Source organism: Plectropomus leopardus, chromosome 10 (assembly GCF_026936395.1).
Source record: "Plectropomus leopardus strain MGB_pleo_1.0 chromosome 10, ASM2693639v1, whole genome shotgun sequence".
In the NCBI taxonomy this organism is placed as follows: domain Eukaryota; kingdom Metazoa; phylum Chordata; class Actinopteri; order Perciformes; family Serranidae; genus Plectropomus; species Plectropomus leopardus.
In genome coordinates, this window is record NC_142185.1 from 36,281,295 (window position 1) to 36,304,198 (window position 22,904).

Here is a 22,904-nt window from a genome sequence, read left to right on the forward strand (position 1 = left end):
AATCCAAGTCTGATAATATATTAGCTGATAGTTTTATTGGCACAGAGCTCACAACATTGGTTGTTAAAGACTTAACACACAATAATGAATGTTAAAAGCATGTAAAGGTGCTGCCTAAATATTCTTGCAGTTTTCCACATTTACATTTCACAGACGTCGTCTTGTGTGGATTTTACAGCAGGCTGTGATGCAGCTGTAAGCTTTATGCAGTTTGACCCTGCGGGGGTTTATATATCAAAATAATAATTCAGCATGAGCAAATGGGCCATTAGCGGCTTACAACTATAACAGAATAATTCCTCTGAAGTCCTAAATGTCAGTACAGCACAGTGGGAAGTTGGTACACGGTGCTTCTGGTTTCTCTGCAGAAAACAAACTGAAAAGCAGAACACAAAGCAGAACAGGTGCTTGATGGCTTGTTTCGACCTCCGTGCTCTTTCTGTCTCTGCAGCAGCAGCACTAACTAACCACACTGTGATCGCAGCACAAAACTGCAATCTCTTAGATGTTTTACACATATTATACTATAAATCTTTTTCGACAGTTTTCTTTTACATGCATAACAGTGTATTTTTACTGCAGGTTTGACACACTGACCAAAACATTAGAACTTTGAAACCTGAGCAAATTTCTTTGATTTCTTTAAAATAAAGGGGAATGCAACAGGCAACTTAACGGGACCTGACCCAAAAATGTGCAAAAAAACTTTAAAAAAGTTGCAAGAAAATTACCTGAAAATAAGCACAAAAAAGAGCCAGAAATAAACAAATTTAAAAAACCTCGAAAAGTGCTGAAAATAGATAAATATATGTATTTATTTTATACATTTTATGACATTTTTTCCCGTAACATAATTTTAAATATAAAATTAGTAAAATTGTAAATATAGTTTTCTGGATATTTTTCCCTTTTTGGGTTGTTTTCTAATAGTACTCCCTTCTATTTGAAAACTATTTTTTAGGTAAAATTTCTTGCCAAGGTTGTCGATGCCTTTTCCTCTTTGTTCTTAAAAGAAATCAAATCTAGTTGCTCAGATTTCAAAGCTTGTGAAAGCACCACGACACTTTTCAATATAAAAATATAAAATCATCTTCACTGAGCAGAGCAGTCGTGGTATTTGTTGGCAGAGTTTGTTTCAGCCGAATGTCTCTGAAAGCTGCAGAAGTGTGTCAGTAGTAAACTATCCTCCGCCTCTTCCTGTCTCTGCAGCGTGTCGTCCCCGAGCTGACACCCTGATGAATTATGGATTGAAGTAAAAAGCCTGGTGTCTCTCAAACCGCTGTGTTCCACTGACCCACATCTGCTGTTTGCTCTGTTTCAGCTCTTTGTTTTTGATTTCTGGGAGCGAGTTTACGTTGTTAACTGTGGCTGGAATATTTGTCATTCTGTTTAAAAGCACTTCTGACACAATATAACTGCTGGGATGATTAAAAAGCCAGCTGAGGTATGAAGTCAGTGTTTAACTTTCCCCTCTACAATCTCACGGAAATGTTTCATATCTTCAGTTTACACAAACTAAAAACAGCTGAAGACAAATCAGAATGTGTCTATAGAGGATGACGGGAATGCCAAAGAAAGAATCAGGGTTACTGTCGGACGCTGCTTCATTGCAGCAGACAGGTTTCCATTACAGATTTGCACCAAAATTATTTTGGAAATGTGGATAAAACACAACGTGGAGCTGACTGTGTTTCCACTGAGTGATGTTCTGCAGCTTCTCCTCTGGTGATAACATCCCAGTAACCATGGCGATGGATCTTCAAAACATTAGCAGCTTTATTTCTATTGCAGCCACCAAACTAGCCGTCATTATTTCCAATCCAAGGCCACATAGGCGTGTTATGGAGCCATGATGGAAAGGCGAGCCCCTTATATGGCATCATGTGACCTCACAGCATCATGTGACCTCACAGCGTCATGTGACGCCATGTTTCCACTGCAGTTTTGTAAAATATGGCTTTTTCCAGTCGCCTGAAATGACCCCTCATGCAAGCGTAAAAACTTTTTTGTGATAAATGTGATTTTTTTTTTTAATTGATGTGTTTCCATTTGGCATATTTTATATTCACAATTTCAATTTGGGAAATTTGAGGGTTAATGTTAACAAATAGTGATATGTCGAGCCACTTTCACACCCGTGTCTGAAATGGATAAATCAAACCTGTACCACTTTTTTTTTTAAACTGTTGAGCTAAAGTTTCCACTTTCATGTAACCTACAAATTTCAGCCAGTAAACCTGCAAAACCTGGCAGGCACCTGGCATTTCAAGGGTGAAAGGCATTAAATGTTTTTATATCTAGAAGTCTGTTTTTCCTATAATCAACGTACGCACGGTCATGATAAACCTGGAAAAAAGTCATGGAACTGTCTTGTGTATAATGATATATTTTGCTGTTTTCGTCGCTCCTTTCCTGTATGAACGGATGAAATTATGTTTGAAAAGAGTTTGGGAGTCAGAGTCAGATTCCTTGTATGTTTAAATGTACTTGATTCTGATTCTGATTCTGATTCTGATTCTGATTCTGATTCTTATGGGTCCTTGAAGAATCAGGGGAAAGTCTGGACATTTTGTCCATGAAAATGTGTTGGGACCTTGTAAAATGTTTTGAAAACTACTGTAATCAGCCTCAATAATGACATGAATTAAATACTTTAAATATTCATTTTTTTAAAAACAGAATTCACCGGTTTCTTTGATCATAAAATCATGTTTGGGCGTAGATAAATCATCTGGTATCTGTGAACATCAGTCACACATCTGCATTTATGAGTCAGACGGCTGTGTGAAATTTGTTTTTCTGTTTATATTAATTTTCCGTTTTAGACTCCTGAGAGGATCGGAGTTATTTAGAAGAACTTTAATCACACTCATATTTATGCACATCCACTTTATTCTGCTGTTTATTGCAGAGTTTATGCTGATTTGTAGCGCTGAGAGCTCATAAGCAGAAAATGAAAAACATTTTCATTTTAAAGTGAGCTGAAAATGTTACAACATGAAGTGAACTTTAAACATCAGCAAGACAGATTTCAGTAGATGGCAGGAGAGCTGTTTCACACACAACACCGAGCGTCTAAAGTAATAAATAAAAAATGCAAAGAAACCCAAAATAAAAATTTTGTTAAATAAAAATAAAGAAAAATTAGGTTATGTCATAATTAAATTATGACATGTATAATTATGACACTTAAAATTAATTTATTTTTAATTAAAATTTAAATTAGTAAGAAAAGAGAGTTAAAAAACAAAACAACGAAATGACCCAAAGTGCTTAAAAACTAATAATAATTCTGTCTTTCAGAGATCATGGGAGGCTGTTGACTTGGCCGCCAGCAGGAGGAAACTCATCCGAGGAGCCTGAACACGCAGGTCGACGGGTCCGAACATGGCCGCCCATCGAATCAGAGCCGCCACCACCAACAACACGTCTCTGCCGCGCTGCAAGTCCGAGGGGACGCTCATCGATCTCAGCGAAGGCGTGTCAGAAGCCAGTCTGAATGACGTCAAAGGTCAGCTGCTCCAACAGAAAAATGCCTTTAACTGTTTAAATTTTTTTAAATTTTTTAAAAAAAAATTTAAAAAAAAGGGAAAAAAAATAAATAACTTAAAAAACACTTTAAAAAACTTACAAAATAATTAAATAAATAAATAAATCATCCTAAAACCAAAAACAAACAAAAACAGAAAGTAAAAACAAACAGGACAAATAAAAAAAAAAAAAATTCTGTAATATAATTTTAAATATGTAATTAAGATCATCGCAATTACAGTTACCCCTAGCTTTTTTGATTCATGTGAAGGTTTTGCTTTTTAATGATGTGCAAAATGACTAAACTTACATCAGTGTGCACAGAAATGTCAGTTTACAAGACAAATAGAGTAGTCATATTTGGACTGTCATGTGAATAGTTACACAGTGTGTGTGTGTGTGTGTGTGTGTGTGTGTGTGTGTGTGTGTGTGTGTGTGTACCTACCTGCTGCAGGTTACAGGACTGTTGTGACAGTCTGAGAAAAGACTCTTTATGTTTTGTGTTGCTGAGATATTGAGGTGAAACTGAAGCGTTCGCAGATCGTTCAGCTCGTCCCTTCAAGAAACACACACAGCAGATGAATTAGTGAGCAGACTTTGAGTTTTCCTCCCGTCTGAGCTGAGGCAGATTAAGTGGATGTCTGTGCTCTACTTTGTTGGAGCATCTGTTAGTGACAGTCCAGCGCTGCGTGGGATACACTGTGTTTTTAAAAGATGCATAACGACGATGTCCCTGCATGCACTGCAGCTCTTTTGTTATTCTTATTGACTGTTTAGCGCACGCAGGCCTCAGAAAGATGTTTCAAGTAGGGCTGAGCAATATATCGATATTAGATATCATGGAATCAGACGAGAAATTGTGTTAGATTTTGGATAACTAAATATATTGTTTGCCTTTACTAACTTAGTCATTATATCCACATTAATGATGATCAAGTATCACTTTGTGAAAGCACCAATAGTCAACCATGTAATATCATTGCAATATCATTTTCAAGGTATTTGGCTAAAAATAACATTTTATTGACATTTTCCATATCATTCAGCCCGAGTTTCAGTCTTGTTCTTTTGCAAGAAAGAAAATGACTATTAAAAGGCTTTAAAATGTCGTAAATTCAGTTTTTCTTGGCAAACTTTTAAACTTCAAACTTTTCTTGGCAAGAAATAAGTAAAAAGTTACCTGAAATTTGACAAAAGGAAAAAATGGAAAAGACAAGACCTGAAAAAGTACTAAAATGAAATTAAAAATATATTTTCTGTCACCTAATTTTAAATACATAATTAGAAATATAGTTTTCTTGATATCAGGTTACCTTTGATTAATGTTTTGGACTTCGCGGGACATTCATGCCAAGTCTCTGATTCCCTTTTTCGTCCACGTTTTTGAAAGAAATTAAACTAATTTGCTCACATTTCGAAGGTTTTAAATGCTTGTAAAAGGCATCTGTTCTCAGCACTAGAAAAGTGATGTCGATCCAGGTTTCAAAGTGTTAACCCCCATGGAGAGGATTTAATGAGCTCTTTTAGGACGCTCCCCAGTGACATGTGAAAAAGACACTGGTAGACAGCAATGTATGCTAATACGTCTCTTTACTCCATAAATCTGCACCTCTTTTCTGGCATCAGTACCTTATGAAGGATGCTGTAATCCTGTGAACTCAAAGATTTGATGTCCAGGTCGTATCATCCACCTCTGGCTGATATTGTTGTGTTTTTTTTTTTTTGTCCAGTGCCTTCTCCCAGTGCCTTACGACTGGACGCGACTGCCTCCTTTGGCGCTGCCAGGGAAGTCGTCGCCATCAAGGACTACTGCCCGTCCAGCTTCACCACCCTGAAGTTCTCTAAAGGGGACCGCCTCTACGTTCTGGACTCGTCGGGAGGAGAGTGGTGGTACGCCCACAACAACACGGAGATGGGTTACATCCCCGCAGCCTACGTGGAGCCCATCAACTTCAGAGACTCGTCGTTCAGCGACAGCGGGATGATCGACACTGTGGGAGACGGCAACGAGGAGGCAGCCAAAGAAATGGACCTTCTAGGAGAGTGGGCCGGCGTGATCCTGAAACCAACCACCTTCCAAAACGGAAATCCTTTCGCAACAACCCATACCTCGACAAACCCTTTCCTAAACGGAGGTCCTCAGAGCTCGCTTGATCAGAACAGTAATGAGAAATCAGTTGACCTCCTTCTGTTTGATACGCTCACTCCGTCAGTGCCCAACTCCACCAGCAGCACCGCCATCAATGGTTTTGGCAGCGGGGTTTTTAACCCGCTTAGTCCCACTGCAGGGGTGGGGCAGACGTTGCGCAGGGACAACCCGTTTTTTAGAAGCAAACGGTCCTACAGTCTGTCTGAGCTGTCCATCCTGCAGGCTCAGTCCGACGCCCCTCAGGCCTCCTCGGGTTTCTTCGGGGGCCTGAAAGCACCGGCGCCAGAGCAGTTCAAGAGCAGGGAGGACTTTCGGACAGCGTGGCTCACCCACCGCAAGTTGGCCAGGTCCTGCCACGACTTGGACTCGCTGGGTCAGAATCCAGGATGGGGCCAAACGCAGCCGGTGGAGACCAACATCGTCTGTCGTCTGGACAGCTCCGGAGGGGCCGTCCAGCTTCCGGACACAAACATCAGCATCCACATACCAGAGGGGCACGTGGCCGCGGGGGACACCCAGCAGATTTCGATCAAAGCTCTGCTCGACCCCCCGCTGGAGCTCAACAACGACCGCTGCACCACCGTCAGCCCCGTGGTGGAGATCAAACTCAGCAACATGGAGACCAAAACCACCATCACCCTGGAGATGAAAGTGTCCGTGGTGGTGAAAATGGAGAGCAGGGAGACGACAGAAGTGCTGTGTGTCAGGAGTGACTGTAAAGAGGGGCCGTACACTCCCATTCCTCAGGCTTACATGTATGGGGACACAGTCCAGGTGTGCCTGGATAACCTGGAACCCTGCATGTACGTGTGTGTTGTGGCTCAGTCCCAGTCGTTGTCTCCAGACTCCACAGTTTGGGAGCATGTGGTAAAAAAGATCACATTAGGCGTGTATGGTCCCAAACACATTCACCCGTCCTTCAAGACAGTCGTGGCAATGTTTGGACACGACTGCGCGCCAAAGACGTTACTGGTGAACGAGGTGGGCAAACAGGCGCAGACCGCTCCATCAGTGGTGCTGCAGCTTTGGGGGAAGCACCAATTTGTCTTGTCCAAACCGCAGGACCTCCGCGTGGGAGTTTACTCCAACATGGCCAACTACGAGGTAAAGGCCAGCGAGCAGGCCAGAGTGGTGCGGGGATTCCAGGTCAAACTGGGCAAAGTCAGCCGGCTTGTCTACATCATCGCCTCACGCAACACTGAAGATGTTTCGGATTTCACCTTAAGGATTCAAGTCAAAGACGACCAAGATTGTATACTGGCACAGTTTTGTGTCCAGACACCAACACCGCCGCCCAAAGCAGGCCCAAAGACATCAGGGCAGCGGCGCTTCCTCAAGAAGAAGGAAGTGGGCAAGATCGTCTTGTCTCCTCTCGCCATTGCCACCAAGTACCCTGTGTTCCAGGACAGGAGAATAAATAACCTGAAGTTTGGAAAATTAATCAAAACCGTCATCCGACAAACAAAAAATCAGTACTTGCTGGAGTACAAAAAAGGAGACTTTGTGGCTCTGTTGAGCGAAGAGAAGATCAAGCTGAAGGGCCAGCTGTGGACGAAGGAATGGTACATCGGGTATTATCAGGGCAAAATGGGATTTGTTCATGCGAAGAACGTGCTGGTGGTCGGCAAAGTGAAGCCCATTTACTTCAGCGGGCCTGACCTCACGACCTCTTTGTTGCTGGAGCAGATATTAAAGCCCTGCAAGTTCCTCACGTACATCTACGCCTCCGTAAGAACTATACTGATGGAGAACATTGGCAACTGGCGAGCTTTCGCGGACGCCCTCGGATACGTCAACCTGCCCTTGACCCATTTCTGCCGGGCGGAGCTGGACAGCGAGCCGGAGCGGGTCGCATCGGTGCTGGAGAAGCTGAAGGAGGACTGCAACAATGCAGAGAGCAAAGAGCGAAAGTCCTTCCAGAAAGAACTCCTGACGGTAAGTTATAACCCTTGGCATCCTCCTCTGTTGCAATGACTAAGCATTTTCTCCGAGTCACTGATTTGAGAAAATGCAAATTGTCCTCCCCTGTTTTAAATGTTGAAGTCTCTGTTGCGTCCTTTGTCCTTCACATGTCAAATTAAACGGTCACGTGTTTGTGTGTGCATCCTCCCGGCTGGAGATTTCTCTCTCGGAGCACAAATCTTCCTCCCTCCTGTTATCTGCCCACAGCTGCTTCAGGCTTTTGGCTTCAGGCTTCAGTTCAGTCTGTTAATTCTGCTGGGAGTGCAGTCGATAACTGCTGTGTAGGCACCAAGGTCTAATCGGGACCTGAGGAGCCGTGGAGGGCAAAGGAATACTTTGTAACTCAAGCAACAGACGCCGGTTTGAGGACAGGGTTTAGTGTGCAGTGCGTGTACTACTAAGATAATTTTCTATCTTTATGTACATATGAATCAACACCCTCGAGGGAGAAAACAGCACAGTGACACAGACACACGCTCTCGTTTTTTACAGTATGAAGTCTTTTTAGAAATCAAAGCTGCAAGCAGCGATGAACGGGCGCTCGCTTTGCAGAAGTCGGGGTACTGGAAGGAGGCTGCATGAAGCGATTGTAATTAAAAAGTCAAACAATGCACTCGGGGGTGAGATGGTATGTTTGCATAAAGTGTGGAATTTCACACTTTTTTCCACTTCCTGTGTCCACTATGTGGCGTTAGAGAGCACATTAATCTGATGTCATGCTGCTGTATGTCAGTTTTAGATCACAACACACAGATTTTATGTAAATTAAATGATAATTGTCTATCAAGGCTTACTTCCTTGACAGATAAGTGACATGTTGATGTCCTCAGACCTGAAGTCTTATCAAACGTTTGAAATTTGGGGCACATTGGCCAAAATACAATCAGCTTACAAAAAACTTTCTGTTTCTTGGTAAATATCATGTCGCCATGGCAACACTGTTCAATGAAAACTTGGCCAAGTATCATCACAGTGCGAAAGCTTTTCTTACAACATGAGTTAGACGTTATTTCATTTTCACACTTACTTGTTGGTTAACGTCTATTGCTACTTTCAGTCATGTTTTTAGTGATTAGGAGATAAATTATTGCATGACCCTAATTATGACCCTTTGTAAATGGCCAAAAGGTCACCAAAACTGGACATTAAATTCAGAATGGCTGACGTCCTGTTTGGTTTAGGAAATGGCTCCAAGAGACTCTTTTGTACGTCTTTGCATGTTATATTTTTCTTACAATTTTCATGCATCTCGGTGAAACGTGACGGGGCCTACAAAATTTTACGAGTGGTAAAATAAGAAAACAAATAATCGTTCCTTCAGTTTCAATATCACATACTCTTACTGCATTTCTAAAAACAGAGCATAACCTGCATTCAGCAGTGATAGAAGTTTCTCTTCCTCGAAGTGCTCTGCTGTAATTACACTGATCAGACCGGTGTTTTTCAGCCTAGTCAGCCATTAATTTGGATTTTCGTGCCTTTCTAACAAAGGAACAGATGTGTCCGCAGCAGATGAACAGGCCTGTTCATGCCTCGTGCTTTTTTTTCTTCTTTTTTTTCCAGTGCATTCAGCTTTTCTTCAGAGAGGACAAAGTGCTGAGCTGTGTTCGCTTTAAGTGTGCTAACAAACTCTCTCAGGCACTTGGTTGTGCGTCTTCTGTCACGGAAATGTGGATTTTCATTGTCGCCTCAGGCAGTCATGGCAGCCATTCTCATCCTGAGATGCAGAAACACACTGAACATCCTCATCATAGCCTCTCTGACTTATGCTTATAGCCCATAACGCTGCATAAACCTTTGCATTTTCATTTTTATTTGTGTCGGTTCCTGAAATACTGGGTTTTCAGAGAGTGGTGCTCAGCTTCCCTGCTGTTCCTCGACTTAGTGTCTCTGTCGTGGAGTGATCCTGCTGAGAGTCTCTGTGAGAGGTCACAGAGGAACTACAGCTGAAGTAACACGGAGCAGAAACACTGTAATTTACGCTCGGTTGTAAACACCAGTTAGGACCATTTATAGACGGAGAAACTGCAGTATGGAAAAGAACATAATAAAAGGTGGTGAGTGAAAATATGGCCTTTGAGGGAGTTCTGCTCCATTCATGTCTGAATATAGGTCTGTTTTTCTGTTTCTTCTGTCAGGATTTACATGTAAAGTACCAGTTACCGCGGGGACAAAGCACGCAACAATCCAGCAAATTTGAAATCTCGGGGCCGCTTTGTTTAACCAACACAAATATGCTGTTTGTTCCATGTGCAAACGTCTGATTTATTTATTTATTTTTTGTCCTCTGAAAAGTGGATTTTGTGTGGGCCTCGGAGTGAAGCAGAGTGAGTCTAAACACTGTCAGATGAAATCCTCGTCTTTGTCTCCTCCTGCAAATATTTCATGTCACAGAGGAAAATCTTTTATGATTTGCCGGTGTGTCGTTTGACATGGACGGACGTCTATTTATAGAAGAAAGAGAAGCAAATCAAAAGCGCTGTGGTCGCCTTCTTTGTGCTCAAATGTCTGAATCCATTGTGGTGTGCTTTGATTGTGGGTGGAGAAAAGGGGGTCAGCAGCAGTGCATGTCGCAGATACAGTGGATTTGTTACAAATATAGATTTTTCATTCCCATCTGTTCTGCATCCTGCTGCTCAGGCTGGTCAGTGTCGCCTGTGCATTTGTCTCATAACGTTCAAAATATACAGAAAATCACAGTGATAGACATTAGCTTAGAGTATTTTAATAATGGCTGCAGACGGGTCCCGTAAACCAGAGAAATGTGACATTTTTACTCAAAGACTCAAAATTTAGACCTTTAAAACTTGGATCGACTTCAGTTTTGTTGTGCCATTTTCTTGTGTCTTTTTTTTGTTTGTTTGTTTTTTTGCTTATTTGAGGTAATTTTCTTGGAACGTTTTACTCGTTTCTTGGTAAGTTGCTCATTGCTCTCATCCCATGTTTTTGGAAGAAATCAAGCCAGTTCTCAAAGGGTTAAATATATTTGCAGTATTTACTTGTTCACAGGAACAGCGTACACAAACAGGTTAGGCGCAGCAGTATCATGTCAGAGGTCTCAGTGTTAATCTCAGCAGCACACGTTGAGTTTTATCATCATGTGTCAGCGTGCCGACTGGATATAATGACTAAATGTTGACCTTTGCTGGGAGGACATTTTAGTACCTGGACCTCTGTGAGTTTTAGTAGAATAGGTCCTCCAGCTGGTGATGCTGCTCTACAGTATATTTGTCATGTTCAATGTCTGACAGAAAATAAGTATTTAATTCAAAATTAACCTGATGATATCTTCATATCTCACTGAGGAGTCAAAGGAACCTTTAAGCTCGACAGAAATGTCGACATCGATATCGACTTTGTGGTGTTCCTGTAGCTCGTTCACTTTATTGGACGTCTTCGTTGCTCTTTTCTGTGATGTGTGACATCACACGTAGTCTGGGAGGAGATTACAAATATAAACGGTCTGACTCGGCGTGCTGCTGCAGGCGTCTGTGGTGTCTTTGTGTAAGTGCACGCAGGGGGAGAGTTAAGCCAGACGTGTTTCTCTGGATTGAACGATCGCTCTCCGCTGGTCAGAAGACAGATTTAAAGAAGTATTTCACTTATATATAAGAGGGTCCTCACATAAAAGTAGTCTGTCTCTGCAGCAGAAAGACACAGATACTTCTGAAACTGCTGCTGCATGACCAGAGAAAACAGAAAAAGGAAGGTGGCATTCGCTTTGGCTCAAAGGTAGAAAACCAAGATTAGCACACCTGGTGGAGCGGGCGCCCCATGTACAAAGGCTGTGTCCCTGCTGCTGTGGCCGTGGGTTTGACTCCAACCTGTGACCCTTTGCTGCAAAAAAAGGAAACTAAACTCATTCTGGACATTCTTCCCTAGACAATTGGTCGGCCTTTTTAATTTAAATTATCACCTGACTATAAAAACATTTGCAGGGAACTTGCTGCATATGATGGTGAAAGTTTCAGTTTTGATCAAACGTGTGCGACAGGCTTTGAAACTTTTTTTGACAGAAAGATTTTATTTTTTTATTGTAAATGCGTATCTGTTCCAAATATCGGTTATCGCTCTCATTAACTGCTATTAATCGGTATTGGTATCGACCATAAAAACCAATACTGGTCAACCTGTAGTGCTTTTATTTTTGCAGGAAAATGTGTGAACAGTTTATGAGAACAGCCTGTCCCAGGTAATAACATCTGTATGAATGAAGCTGCCATCAGATATTAATCTGTGTGTGTGTGTGTGTGTGTGTGTGTGTGTGTGTGTGTGTGTGTGTGTGTGTGTGTGTGTGTGTGTGTGTGTGTGAGGCTGTGTTGTCAGCGGGTGATGGAAAGGATTGTGTCTGTTGGATCTCAGGCCTGCAGATGTTTCCTGCCTCATTGTTCAGACACTAAACAGAAGCTCCAGTTGTGGACCTGCAGGCGCCTGCAGTCCAAACCACTTCCCCGTCCTTCCCATAATCCTCCTTGACCCAGAACTTTCCTCTGCACATACACGACCATTTACATCCAGCTGTCACACTGACAGGCGTCCTCTGCTAACACATCATGATCTCCGTTTTATCCATTTTACACAATTCATTTGCTTGATTAACCCTTTGAAACCTGAGCACCTGGGAGAAGGAGCGACTTAATAAGACATGGCCTAAAAATTAGCAAGAAGTTGGGGAAAAGTTAAACGAAAATGACATGAACATAGACACAAAAAGTTAAAAAAAAAAAAAAGAAGAAAGTAAAGAAAATAGAAATAGAAAAAGAAAATAACTCAAAAAGTGCTGGAAACTGAAAAAAGACTAAATGTATATAATTTTTCTGTAACACAGTTTTAAATATTTAATTAAAATACCTATGAACGGAGTTTTATGGGTTTTTTTTCTCTATTTTCAAGTTTTTTTTTAAAAGCAATTTTCAGATCATTTTCTTTTCCCCTTTTACTAATTTCTTGAAATTTTTGGGACATTTCTCGCCAAGTTGCTCACTGATTTTCTTCTCCATGTTTTCAAAAGAAATAAAACCAATTTGTTGGTGTTAAGCAGCTGCAAAATGAGTCTGACAGCAGCACAAGAAAACTGATGTCGATCCAGGTCTCAAAGGGTTAAAACTCATCATAATTAATGAGTAATAATTATTTCATTTTACTCAGGCCGACGTTCTCGTCCTCTGGTTTTCCACATATTAACATGTGAGCGGAACATGTTCCACGGAGAACACTGAGCTGTGTGTGTGTGTGTGTGTGTGTGTGTCTGTGTGTGTGTGTGTGTGTGTGTGTGTGTGTGTGTGTGTGTGTGTGTGTGTGTGTGAAACCATCAGACCTAAAAAAGCTCGATTTGGGTTCTCTCTGTGAATTCAGATCCGCGCTGCAGAAACTGTGAGCTGCAGTCATGCTCCAGGCTCACGTGCATGAGCGCACGCAGGTGTTGTTGGGACACGTTTTGCACTCTTATCCCAAAATGTGCCTCCAAACTCTGACAGAAAAAATAGAACTTCCAGACGATGTCCGGCTCGGTTGGCGTGCCGGACCGCACTTCGCTTTGTTTGAATCGTGAAGTTTCGGCTTTGGTTCCTCTCAGATGCAAAACACGAAGAAACGCTGAGTGCAGTTTATTAGCACATCGTCAGGTGACGCGACGCCTGCAGCTCGCTGACCTTCATGCTTTCTGTCTGTCATCGGTCCGGTTCCTGCTGAAAACAGTTTTTGGATGTGTGTGACTGCATCGCTTTTTGTGTGTGTTTTTGGAAAAAATCTTGAACGTAACTGTAATGAAAACAGTTTCCTGGGTTTGATTATTGGATTTGTGCAGAATTGTGATTGTGTTGCGGACATCAGTAGTTTGAAATAGTCCGTAATTGAGGCTTATTTTGATGCTTGTTGCTGCCTGTTTTGGTCAGGACTCTTTAATGAGACATTTGTAAGCTGTCTCCCTGATTAATGACTGAGACGAAATAAAAAGACTGTGATGTGGAAAATGTTGAACCCGTCGAACTAGCGCCCTTCTCTTTAGCTCCCTAAACTTTGGGAGCGTTTTAGTGTCTGAAACTCAGTTTTGATTGTTTGCCTCCAAGCTGCGCTGAAGTGACTTTACTCGATATATCGTGGCTTCTTTCCAAATGACTCTATTGTGAAAATTGAGAATACATTTTCACTTTTTTGCCATCATCAGGAGACTTGCTTTGGCGTTTCGTCTTTCCGTCTCTGTCCAGCTGTTGGACTCATTTCGACGTGATAAACGACATGTGAGGACACGTTAATCGCAGTCTGCACGGCTGCATGAAAACAGGAAATGCAGACATGTAAAGAGCTTATTTGGAATATTTTCAGAATAAGAGCAAAGAGTGGAGGTTTTGGGGCATGTAAACAGTCTCAGTGTGATCACAGCTGGTTTTTCATCATAACTCATCAAAGGTTGTTGTGTCGTAGAGGACAAAGATTGTCCAGACTGTCCAAGTCAGAGACGTGATTTCAGGGCAGCTGATGCAAGACGCTGGTAGCTTCCCCAATTTATTAATGCGAGGAATTTACTCGATTTCAACATGCATTGTGAAACGACTGTAAATGGGCAAGCCTGCACAGGTCCTCCCTATTTCTGTCTGTCTCTGTGTGTCTCTGTCTGTCTCTGTCTTCGTCTCTGTGTCTCTGTGTCTTAAAGTGCTGCAGATGTCTTTGGGGATTTACATAGAAATTAAAAAATGCAAAACAAAAAGAAATACACCCGTCTCCTTCTCTCTCTATCTCTACGTCTCTGTCTTTCTTTGTGTCTGTCTCTCGTGTCCTCCTGTAACCTGTCCTCCACATCATGCCGAGAGACATTCAGGTTTCACAATAAAACACATTTCTGCCTCCAACACATTTTTCTACAGAACTTTTCTCTTATCAGCTGGATTTATCGATTTATCCTCACAGCAACAAACACACATTTAAATGGACAGTCCCAGACTCACAGCCCCCTCACCCCTCACCCTCACCCCTCACCCCCCTCACCCCTCACCCCTCACCCCCTCACCCCTCACCTCCCTCACCCCTCACCCCTCACCCCTCACCCCCCACCCCTCACCCCTCACCCCTCACCCCTCACCCCTCACCCCCTCACCCCTCACCCCTCACCCCCCCACCCCCTCACCCCTCCCCCTCACCCCCTCACCCCTCACCCCTCACCCCTCACCCCTCACCCCCCTCACCCCTCACCCCTCACCCCCTCACCCCTCACCCCCACCCCTCACCCCCTCACCCCCCTCACCCCTCACCCCTCACCCCCTCACCCCTCACCCCTCACCCCCACCTCACCCTCACCTCCTCACCCTCACCCCCTCACCCCCTCACCCCTCACCCACCCCTCACCCCTCACCCCTCACCCCCCACCTCCTCACCCCCACCCCTCACCCCTCACCCCTCACCTTGGGTCTAAATCCTGCTCTTCCTGACACCTGTGATGAGAATATGACTAAATCTTGCGGTCAGCTTCTCTCCTGCTTCTTCTGTTTGACTTCCTCCAGTGTTTGCGCTCCTCCTTCATGCTCCTCTTCCTCCTCCTCTGACCACAGAGGTGGAACCTTTGTTGTGTCTTTCTGCTAAAAGAGGATTTTCCCTCTGAAGCTCTCAGTCAGCTCTGCAGCCGAGCGTCTGACCCTCCTGAATTATTTGCAGTGCGCTCGGCGCTGCAGGTAGAGCGGGGAATAATAATAACTTCCTCTTTGTGCAGGACGACTCTGACAGTCAGGACCATTATGTGCGATAAGCTCTCCGCTTTGCCATTCTTGTACACAAATCGAGCTTTTTGTTTTTCCGCCATCTCCGGCCTCCTTCCTCTTTTTTTTCCCTTACCTTCCTCCTCTCCCCTCCTTCAGCGGCCGGGTGTGGCCAGCTGCTGTTTTTGGAATAATTGACTGCGCAACAGATCAGCGACTCTCTGGAGGTTTTGGCCTGGTGGGGAATGTTGGAGTTATTTTGGAGGCAGACTGTGGAGAATAATGGGAGTTAAAGGGAGCCCTGAGAACAACTAAATATCATCTGCAAACATAATAACCCCTTGAAACTTGAACAAATTAGCTTTATTTCTTTCAAAAACATGGATAGAACCCTAACCCTAACCCAAAATTAGCATGAAACTAGTAAAAAGTGACAAGAAAATGACCCAAAAAAGGAGAAAAGAGAAAGAATGGAAAGTTTTTAAAAAGACAAGAACATAACCTCAAGAAAGTGCTACAAATAAAAATCTGAATTTATTTCAATCAAAATTTTTAACCCTTTGAAACTTAAGCAAATTAGCTTGATTTTTTTTTTCAAAAACATGGAAAGAACATAGCTGCAAAATTTGCAAGTTATGTGAAAAATAAATACCCCCAAAAAAAAAAAAAAAGACAAGACAATTAGCTTTAAAAAATGCTAAAAAATAAAAATTATTTTTTCTAACTTTTCTGTAACATAATTTTAAATATAATTAATTAAAATATGTAATATATATTATTTGAAATAGAATATGGAAATTCTAAATGATAAATGATGATACATTTTCTGGAAATTTTTCCGGGACATCTCAGCTATCTTTCAGATAATTTTCTACTTTTTCTTATCTAAGTTTTTTCATTTTACTGGATATTTCTTGCTAAGTCACACAATATGTTTTTTTCTGTGTTTTGAAAGAAGTCAAACCATTTTTCTCACATTTTAGAGTTTTAAATGCTCGGGAAAGGTATTTGAAAGCAGCACAAGAAAACAGCTGTCGATCCAAAGGGTTAAAGGGTTAATCCCCCTGAGGTCGAGGTCTGTGAACGAAAAGGTGAAGAGACGAGCGCGGCTTTTAAAGCCAGACTGGAAGAGGAATGAAATTGCAAAGCCACAGTGCGGCTAAGATGGAGCGGAGAGGCTGCAAATGGGGAAGGTGGAGGAAGTCAGATGGAAAATGAAGATGGGATAGAAAAATAATAAAGATGAGATTGAAGTGGAGAGATTGAGAGGAAAAACAGGAACAGGATGACGGAAGAAACGAGTCATTTATCAAAAAGCGAGCTTGTTGGTTACACCGAGGGTTTGGTTCTGCAGCTTTCTCCAAACGTGAAAGCAGGGAGGGACTGTGTGTGTGTGTGTGTGTGTGTGTGTGTGTGTGTGTGTGTGTGTGTGTGCGCGCGTGCACAGGCTCTGGTGTGCAGCGACAGACATGATTGAAGCGCTCGCTTCGTCTCCACATCAACGTTATCTCTGAAAATATGTCTGCAGGAATTTTCTTCTGGTTTTGACAAGCAGATGATTTATGTGGGGGGGGGCGCAGGGCTTCAGAGTGCTGATTGCTGAGCTTGTGAAACAAACTCTGTGGCATTTAACTAAAGCGCACACACACACACACACACACACACACACACTCCCATAAGCCCTCCACCCAGTCCAGCTGACATTTTAGAAACACAGCGCAGCATTAACTCCTGCTCTGTCTCGGTGTGTTGTTGCGTTGCAAAGGAGCTGTTGGAGCTGTTGGAGCTGTTGGAGCCGCCGTAACGACGGCGCCTCCGCCTGCTGCAGTGCAATTATTAGTTTAAAATCAGTCCGGAGACTCGCAGGGCACGACGCTCTGTGATAAATACTTTACAACTCGCCATCAAAGATTTACAGCAGCCTGAACGTTTCCAGCCCGTAAGACGAGCCGGGAAAAGAGCAGAGAGCAGCTTCACTAAACTTCTCAAAGCTCGGACCGGTCCGCTTCATGACGAATAAAAAACATCAAATAAACACACTTAATAAAACTTGCGTTAGTCGCCTTCTCTTTCCAGAGCGGGACAGTCCGTTCTTGACTTGGATATTCTGGTCTCTCGGTGGACTTTAGATGATTGAACGTCTTCAGGTCCAGAACTGAAGCTGTGAAGGTCTAAATATTTCATACCGCTCAGCGCTGCTCTGATGGTGTGTTTGTCTTTGCACTAATACCTGGAACAACAATGTTTTAGTCATCTATCTTCCAAGATAACAAGAAAGTGATGAAAATTTTCAGCCGTTAAATATTAAGCGTTTCCATTTTTCAAGTTCGGTTGTGTAACAATTACAATCTGAGGATGTGATCCACTGAGAGATGGATTTCAGATCACCAAAAAAAGAGTGCGGTTGTAACAAGTTATTTGTTTTGGGGTAACTGTAATATAGTTACTGATATTTATCAATAATTTGTTACTGGGAAAAGTAATATTATTACTGCAACAGGTTTCTGCCTAAAACTGCATGAAAAACATCAAATTCAGTGTTCATGAGGAAAGATCAGCAGAAATAAAAAGCATCTATCTCATGTGATTTCCAGAAGATTATTAAATGTGTCCTGTTGTCATGAAATATTTGAGGTGAAGGATAAACCTGAGAAAATTTCTTTCAAAAACACAGGAAGAGAACAATGAGCAACATAAGAAGAAATGAGTTAAAAATTAGTTAAAAATAAATCAATAACTAAAAAAACAAGGAAATTACCTGAAAATTAGTAAAACAACAACAAAAATAAACAAGCAAACAACAGGGAAAAAACTGTCAGACAAGATTTTAAAAAATGATTAAAATATTATAATAACTCTGTAAACAGATAGAAATGTGTTCTTGTTATATTTATAAATGTAGTTTTCCCATTTTTAATTTTTTTTCTCTAGATATTTTTCCTTGTGTTTTATAATTTTATCTTTAAATCCGTTAAAATCCTGCAGTTTGTGGATCATTTTTACTAAGTTGCTTGTTGCCTTTTTCCCATGTTTTTGAAAGAAATCCCACCAAATGTTCCATTTTAAATGCTTGACAGGCGTCTGAAAGCAACACAAATAAATGTCGCACTAGGTTTCAAAGGGTTAATGGTGTGTAAAACCTCCCAGAATCCTCTGTGTTCAGGACCGCGTCTCTGTGAAGGGGATCAGGTTTACTTCAGCAATTAAAAAGGACCTGGATGAATTAATCGTCAGCTTAGAGCAAAACGAGGCACCAGGGAGAGATGCAGGAGGAAATATTGATGAGTCGCTCTTTACTTCACCGTCTGTCGTTTTGTAACGGAGACGTTTGATGCTTTTATATCTTCACCGAGTGGAGCGACCGACATCGGCCGCTGAGAATCTCCACATTTTTACTCAGCTCGCAGCAGACGTTTGTGCACAGGAAGTCTGCAGCTCATTAAGATGATGAATCTGTTGCTGCGTGTTCTTTAAATCATAAACCGGGTTATTAATGAACTGACAAAACTGTAAACACTAACAAGCCGAATTTATGCTAAGCTAAGCCAAACGTCTCCTGGCTCCGGTTTCATATTTAGCGCACACGTGAGAGTGAAATCAATCTTCTCATCTGCAGAAACACTCGCAGAGAAAATTAAATTATCCTCAAAACATGCAGCTAAAACCAACAGAGCCGGGCTGTGACTGAGCTGCTCCGCTAACCCTGCAGCTCAGAGCTAACAGGAACCACCAAGGTGGTTATCAGCTGTCTCTGTTAACCCTTTGAAACCTGGCCCTGCCCTCAGACGCCTCTCACAAGCATTTACACCTTTAAAACATCAGCAGTTCGCTTTGATTTCTTTAAAGAAAAGATAGAAAAATGGCACCAACAAGCCATGAAGTGTCCCACAAATTACAAAAACATTAGTATTGGACACTTTTTTGCTTTTTTTTTGTCATTTATCTGTTTGCTGTATTTTTCTGTAAAATGTTAATTTAGGGTTTTTTGTTTGTTTTGCATTTTCATTTATTTATTTATTTATTCGTCTGGGTTTTATGCAGTTTTTAATTGTGAGCAAATTAAACTAAACTACACTAAGCTGTAAATATGGACGACTACAGAGACAATCTAATGTTTACTCTGTATCATAATATTTGCTTGACTTTATGAACCCGACTGTCTCTCGGTCCTGAACAAACTGAGACGGATATTGTTACCGAGCAGCTCGACAGACTGCAACCTGTAGTAAGACAGGAAGTGATCTCCTTTATTTTGGCGGGATTTCCTGCCGTTGTTATCCAGCGAGGAAACAGGTGCTTTTGTCAAAGAGTTTATCTTCCTGACAGCCTCTTCCCCTCCGCACACAAACAAACAAACGCCGTGAGACGCCGTCAGTCGGTCGCTAAGAGACAAAATAAAAAGCGTCTCTGAACTTTCTCTGATGGATCGAGTCTGCGGCGGCTCAGCGTTCCCGCAGCGTCCGATTGGCCCACAGACGCCACTATCTCGTCCTCTGGTCCGGTCTCGAAGTGAGAGAGGCCGCCGAAGCATGGCATCTGAATCCCCCGTCTCCCCCCTTCATCCTCCTCCTCCCCCTCATATCCTGCCATTCCTCACATTCCTGCACACTGAACTGAGGCCCAAAGTGCAGCTTTAAATTCACCTTCGCTCTGTTGAGTCTGCCAGTCCCTCTGTGTGTGTGTGTGTGTGTGTGCGCGCACGTGTGCACGTGTGCACGCGCGTGCGTGCGTGTGTGTGTGAGGACCAGTTTGAGTTTAAGACCTGGAGAATGAGGACATGTGGACAGTGGGGACTTTTTTTGGAAAGCGGTCCCAGTCCAGATTGATATCTTTAACCCTGTGAGACCCTGATCGACAGCAGTTGTCTCCTGCTGCATTCAGACGCTTCTCACAAACACTGAAACCTCTGAAACGTAAACACGTTTGTTTGATTTCCTTCCAAATCATGAAGGAAAACGCCGTCAGTCATTTGGCAAGAAATGTTCCGCAAAATGCAACAAACTTATAAGTTAGCAAAAAGAGATGGGAAAGTATAGTTCTTTGTTTCTTTTTTTTGCACTTTTTTGTGTTGTTTGTGTGTTTTTTCTTTCTTTTTTAAATTTTAATTTGAGACAGGTAGAGAAAAAAATTCAAACCAATTTTCTCAGGTTTAAAAGGGTTAATCTTCCTTTTTTTCTAGACTTTTGTGAAACACTTTGCGTCTTGATTTTGTAAAATTCCCAACGATAAAGACTCGATCCTCATGGTCGTATAAATGTTTGTGTGTCTGTGAATGTGTGTCATTGTGTACTCATCAGTGCAAACACGTATTTGCATGTGTGATATTTGTATTTGCAAATCCTCCGTGACGTGCTGCAGGTTGTGTCAGCTGCAGGGACACGCTGAGTCTCACAGCGCTCTCTGTTCCCACCAGCCGTCAGAGCAGAGCTGATGGAGTCCAGGAGGTCACGGGGGCCGATGGGAGGAGCCGGGCTCCCGTCCACACCAAAGACTGCATACAAAAATACGTCTCCACTTCTGTACAAAAGTGAAGCCAAAATATTCTGGATATTTCCGCTGCCATCTCACACTGGTGACATCATTTGTGGCCAGAGTCTTGACATTGAGGGCGTACAATTTAGCTTTTTTAAAGATAATTATAACAAATCTATAACGTGAAAGGACAACTTTCTTCTGGTGTTGAGTAGCAGAGAGTACTTTCTATCCCATAATAAAAGACCTGGCTCTGATGTTTAAAGTATCTGTATGTAGTGGTCTGTAGTATTGATACTGAGGCTGTACTCAGAAAAATGTCAGTCAAATCACTTTCAGCAGTTCAATATGAATATTGGAAGAGACATTTTTTTTCTTTTCATATAAAGTTTTAAATCTTGAACAGGGCTCAGCAAACGTTTCAGCCTGTAAGCAGCTCTGTGGATCAAAAAGTATCTTGAAAGTCGAGAGCAAAATCAGGGGACCAAAACTTCCCCAGAAGTACGCTGCACGGCACAAAAAACAAAAACGACTGCTCGACTTAAAGCGAGACCTGCAGATGGAGACGTCGTTTAAACTTTGGTGCAGAGGACAAAGCTCGACGTCATCCATCCATGACCGTGACACTTCTCTCCCGTCCCCTCAGGACAAACTGCAGCCGGGTCATCAGTGTGTTGGATTCAGGAGACGCTGACGGATCTATAATTGTGTTGAATTCAGCACTAGTTGTGTCCTGCTGTGCAGCATCGTCTGCATCAGCGTTGGTCCCCAGCGTTGGTCCCCAGGCGTTGGTCCCCAGGCGTTGGTCCCCAGGCGTCTTGCTCCCCTCGGCTCAGATTTGACTTAAATCCTGAGCGTTGAACCAACACGAGGCTCTTATTTCTGTTTCCACCAGAAAGCATGTGAAAAATGCACAAAGCCCAGATTTGCAGGGGGATCTGGGAGGCGGGCTGGAAAATAACAGAGGATCAAGTCAGTGGAATGAAACCTGTACGTGTACGTTTAGGAGTCTCCATGTAGTGTTTGCTTTCAGTCAGTGTTGTCCTCTGTCTTACCCCGTCCTCTGAGTCCCAGTCACAGCTAGAATCTGCTTCCTCTTTACATCTCAAACCCTGCAAGTCTCCAGAAAACTGCTCTCAGTCTCAAGTCCTCCTGTGTCCTCTGTGTCCTCTGTCTCTGCAGGCTCTGTTGAAGATGGACTGTCAGGGTCTCGTGGCTCGGCTGGTCATGGACTTTGTGCTCCTGACGACCGCCGTGGAGGTGGCCGGACGCTGGAGGGAGCTCGCCGAGAGGCTCGTCAAGGTTTCGCGGCAGCAGATGGACGCGTATGAAGCGCCGCACCGCGACAAGAACGGGGTGGTGGACAGTGAGGTACGTCCATCTCACAGGGGACTACTGCTGTCATGGAAATGTTTGATTTATTGAAGCGCAGCGTGTTGAAATGCAACAGGAACCCTTTACTTAACCCTTTGCAACCTGAGCAGAGCAAAGAAAATGAGCAACAAAAGAAGAAATAACCAAAATTACCCCCCCAAAAAGTAAAAAGAACAAGATAATTATCTGAAAATTTGTAAAAAAAATAAATAAATAAATAAAAAATAAATGTCAATGTACCAGCAGATTATATAGATCTGCCTCCTGGAAGTCAATAAATAAAACAATAATTCAAAAATATGGAGGGGGAATGAAATAAATTTGGAATTAAATGTCCCACAAAATGAATCTTGAAAAAGTTGCTAAAACAATGATTGAGGGATTAATAATTATATCCAGAAAACTATAATAATAATAATAATAATAATAATAATAATAATAATAATAATAATAATATACATTTAAAATGATTTTACCCCATATTTTCCACTTTTGTTACATTTATGATAATATAATATTTTTATTTTCTTCCATGTGCTCCACTCTAAAAAATGTTGTTATTCTAACATTTGATGTAGATTTTTTTTTTTTTTAAATTCACGTTTCATCATGTTTCAGTAAAGATTTGGGCAAAATCAAATCTGACTAAACTTTATTTTGAGTGTCATTAAAAAGTCTTGAGAAGTCTTGAATGTACCTTGCGTTCAGCTGCAGGAGCGCTGTGACGA

General features: G+C 42.3%; 1 protein-coding gene across 3 annotated transcripts in view; it reads left to right on the forward strand.

Moving 5' to 3' along the window:
* Positions 1-22,904, forward strand: part of LOC121948776 (SH3 domain-binding protein 4) — a 45,110-nt gene that overhangs the window by 19,185 nt on the left and 3,021 nt on the right. For all 3 annotated transcript variants that reach the window (XM_088083790.1, XM_042494234.2, XM_088083791.1), the window contains 3 exons: positions 3,304-3,511; positions 5,262-7,615; positions 21,985-22,173. In XM_088083790.1, coding sequence (XP_087939916.1) covers positions 3,388-3,511; positions 5,262-7,615; positions 21,985-22,173 — 2,667 coding nt within the window. In that variant the 5' untranslated portion in view covers positions 3,304-3,387. The remainder of the gene's footprint in view (positions 1-3,303; positions 3,512-5,261; positions 7,616-21,984; positions 22,174-22,904) is intronic.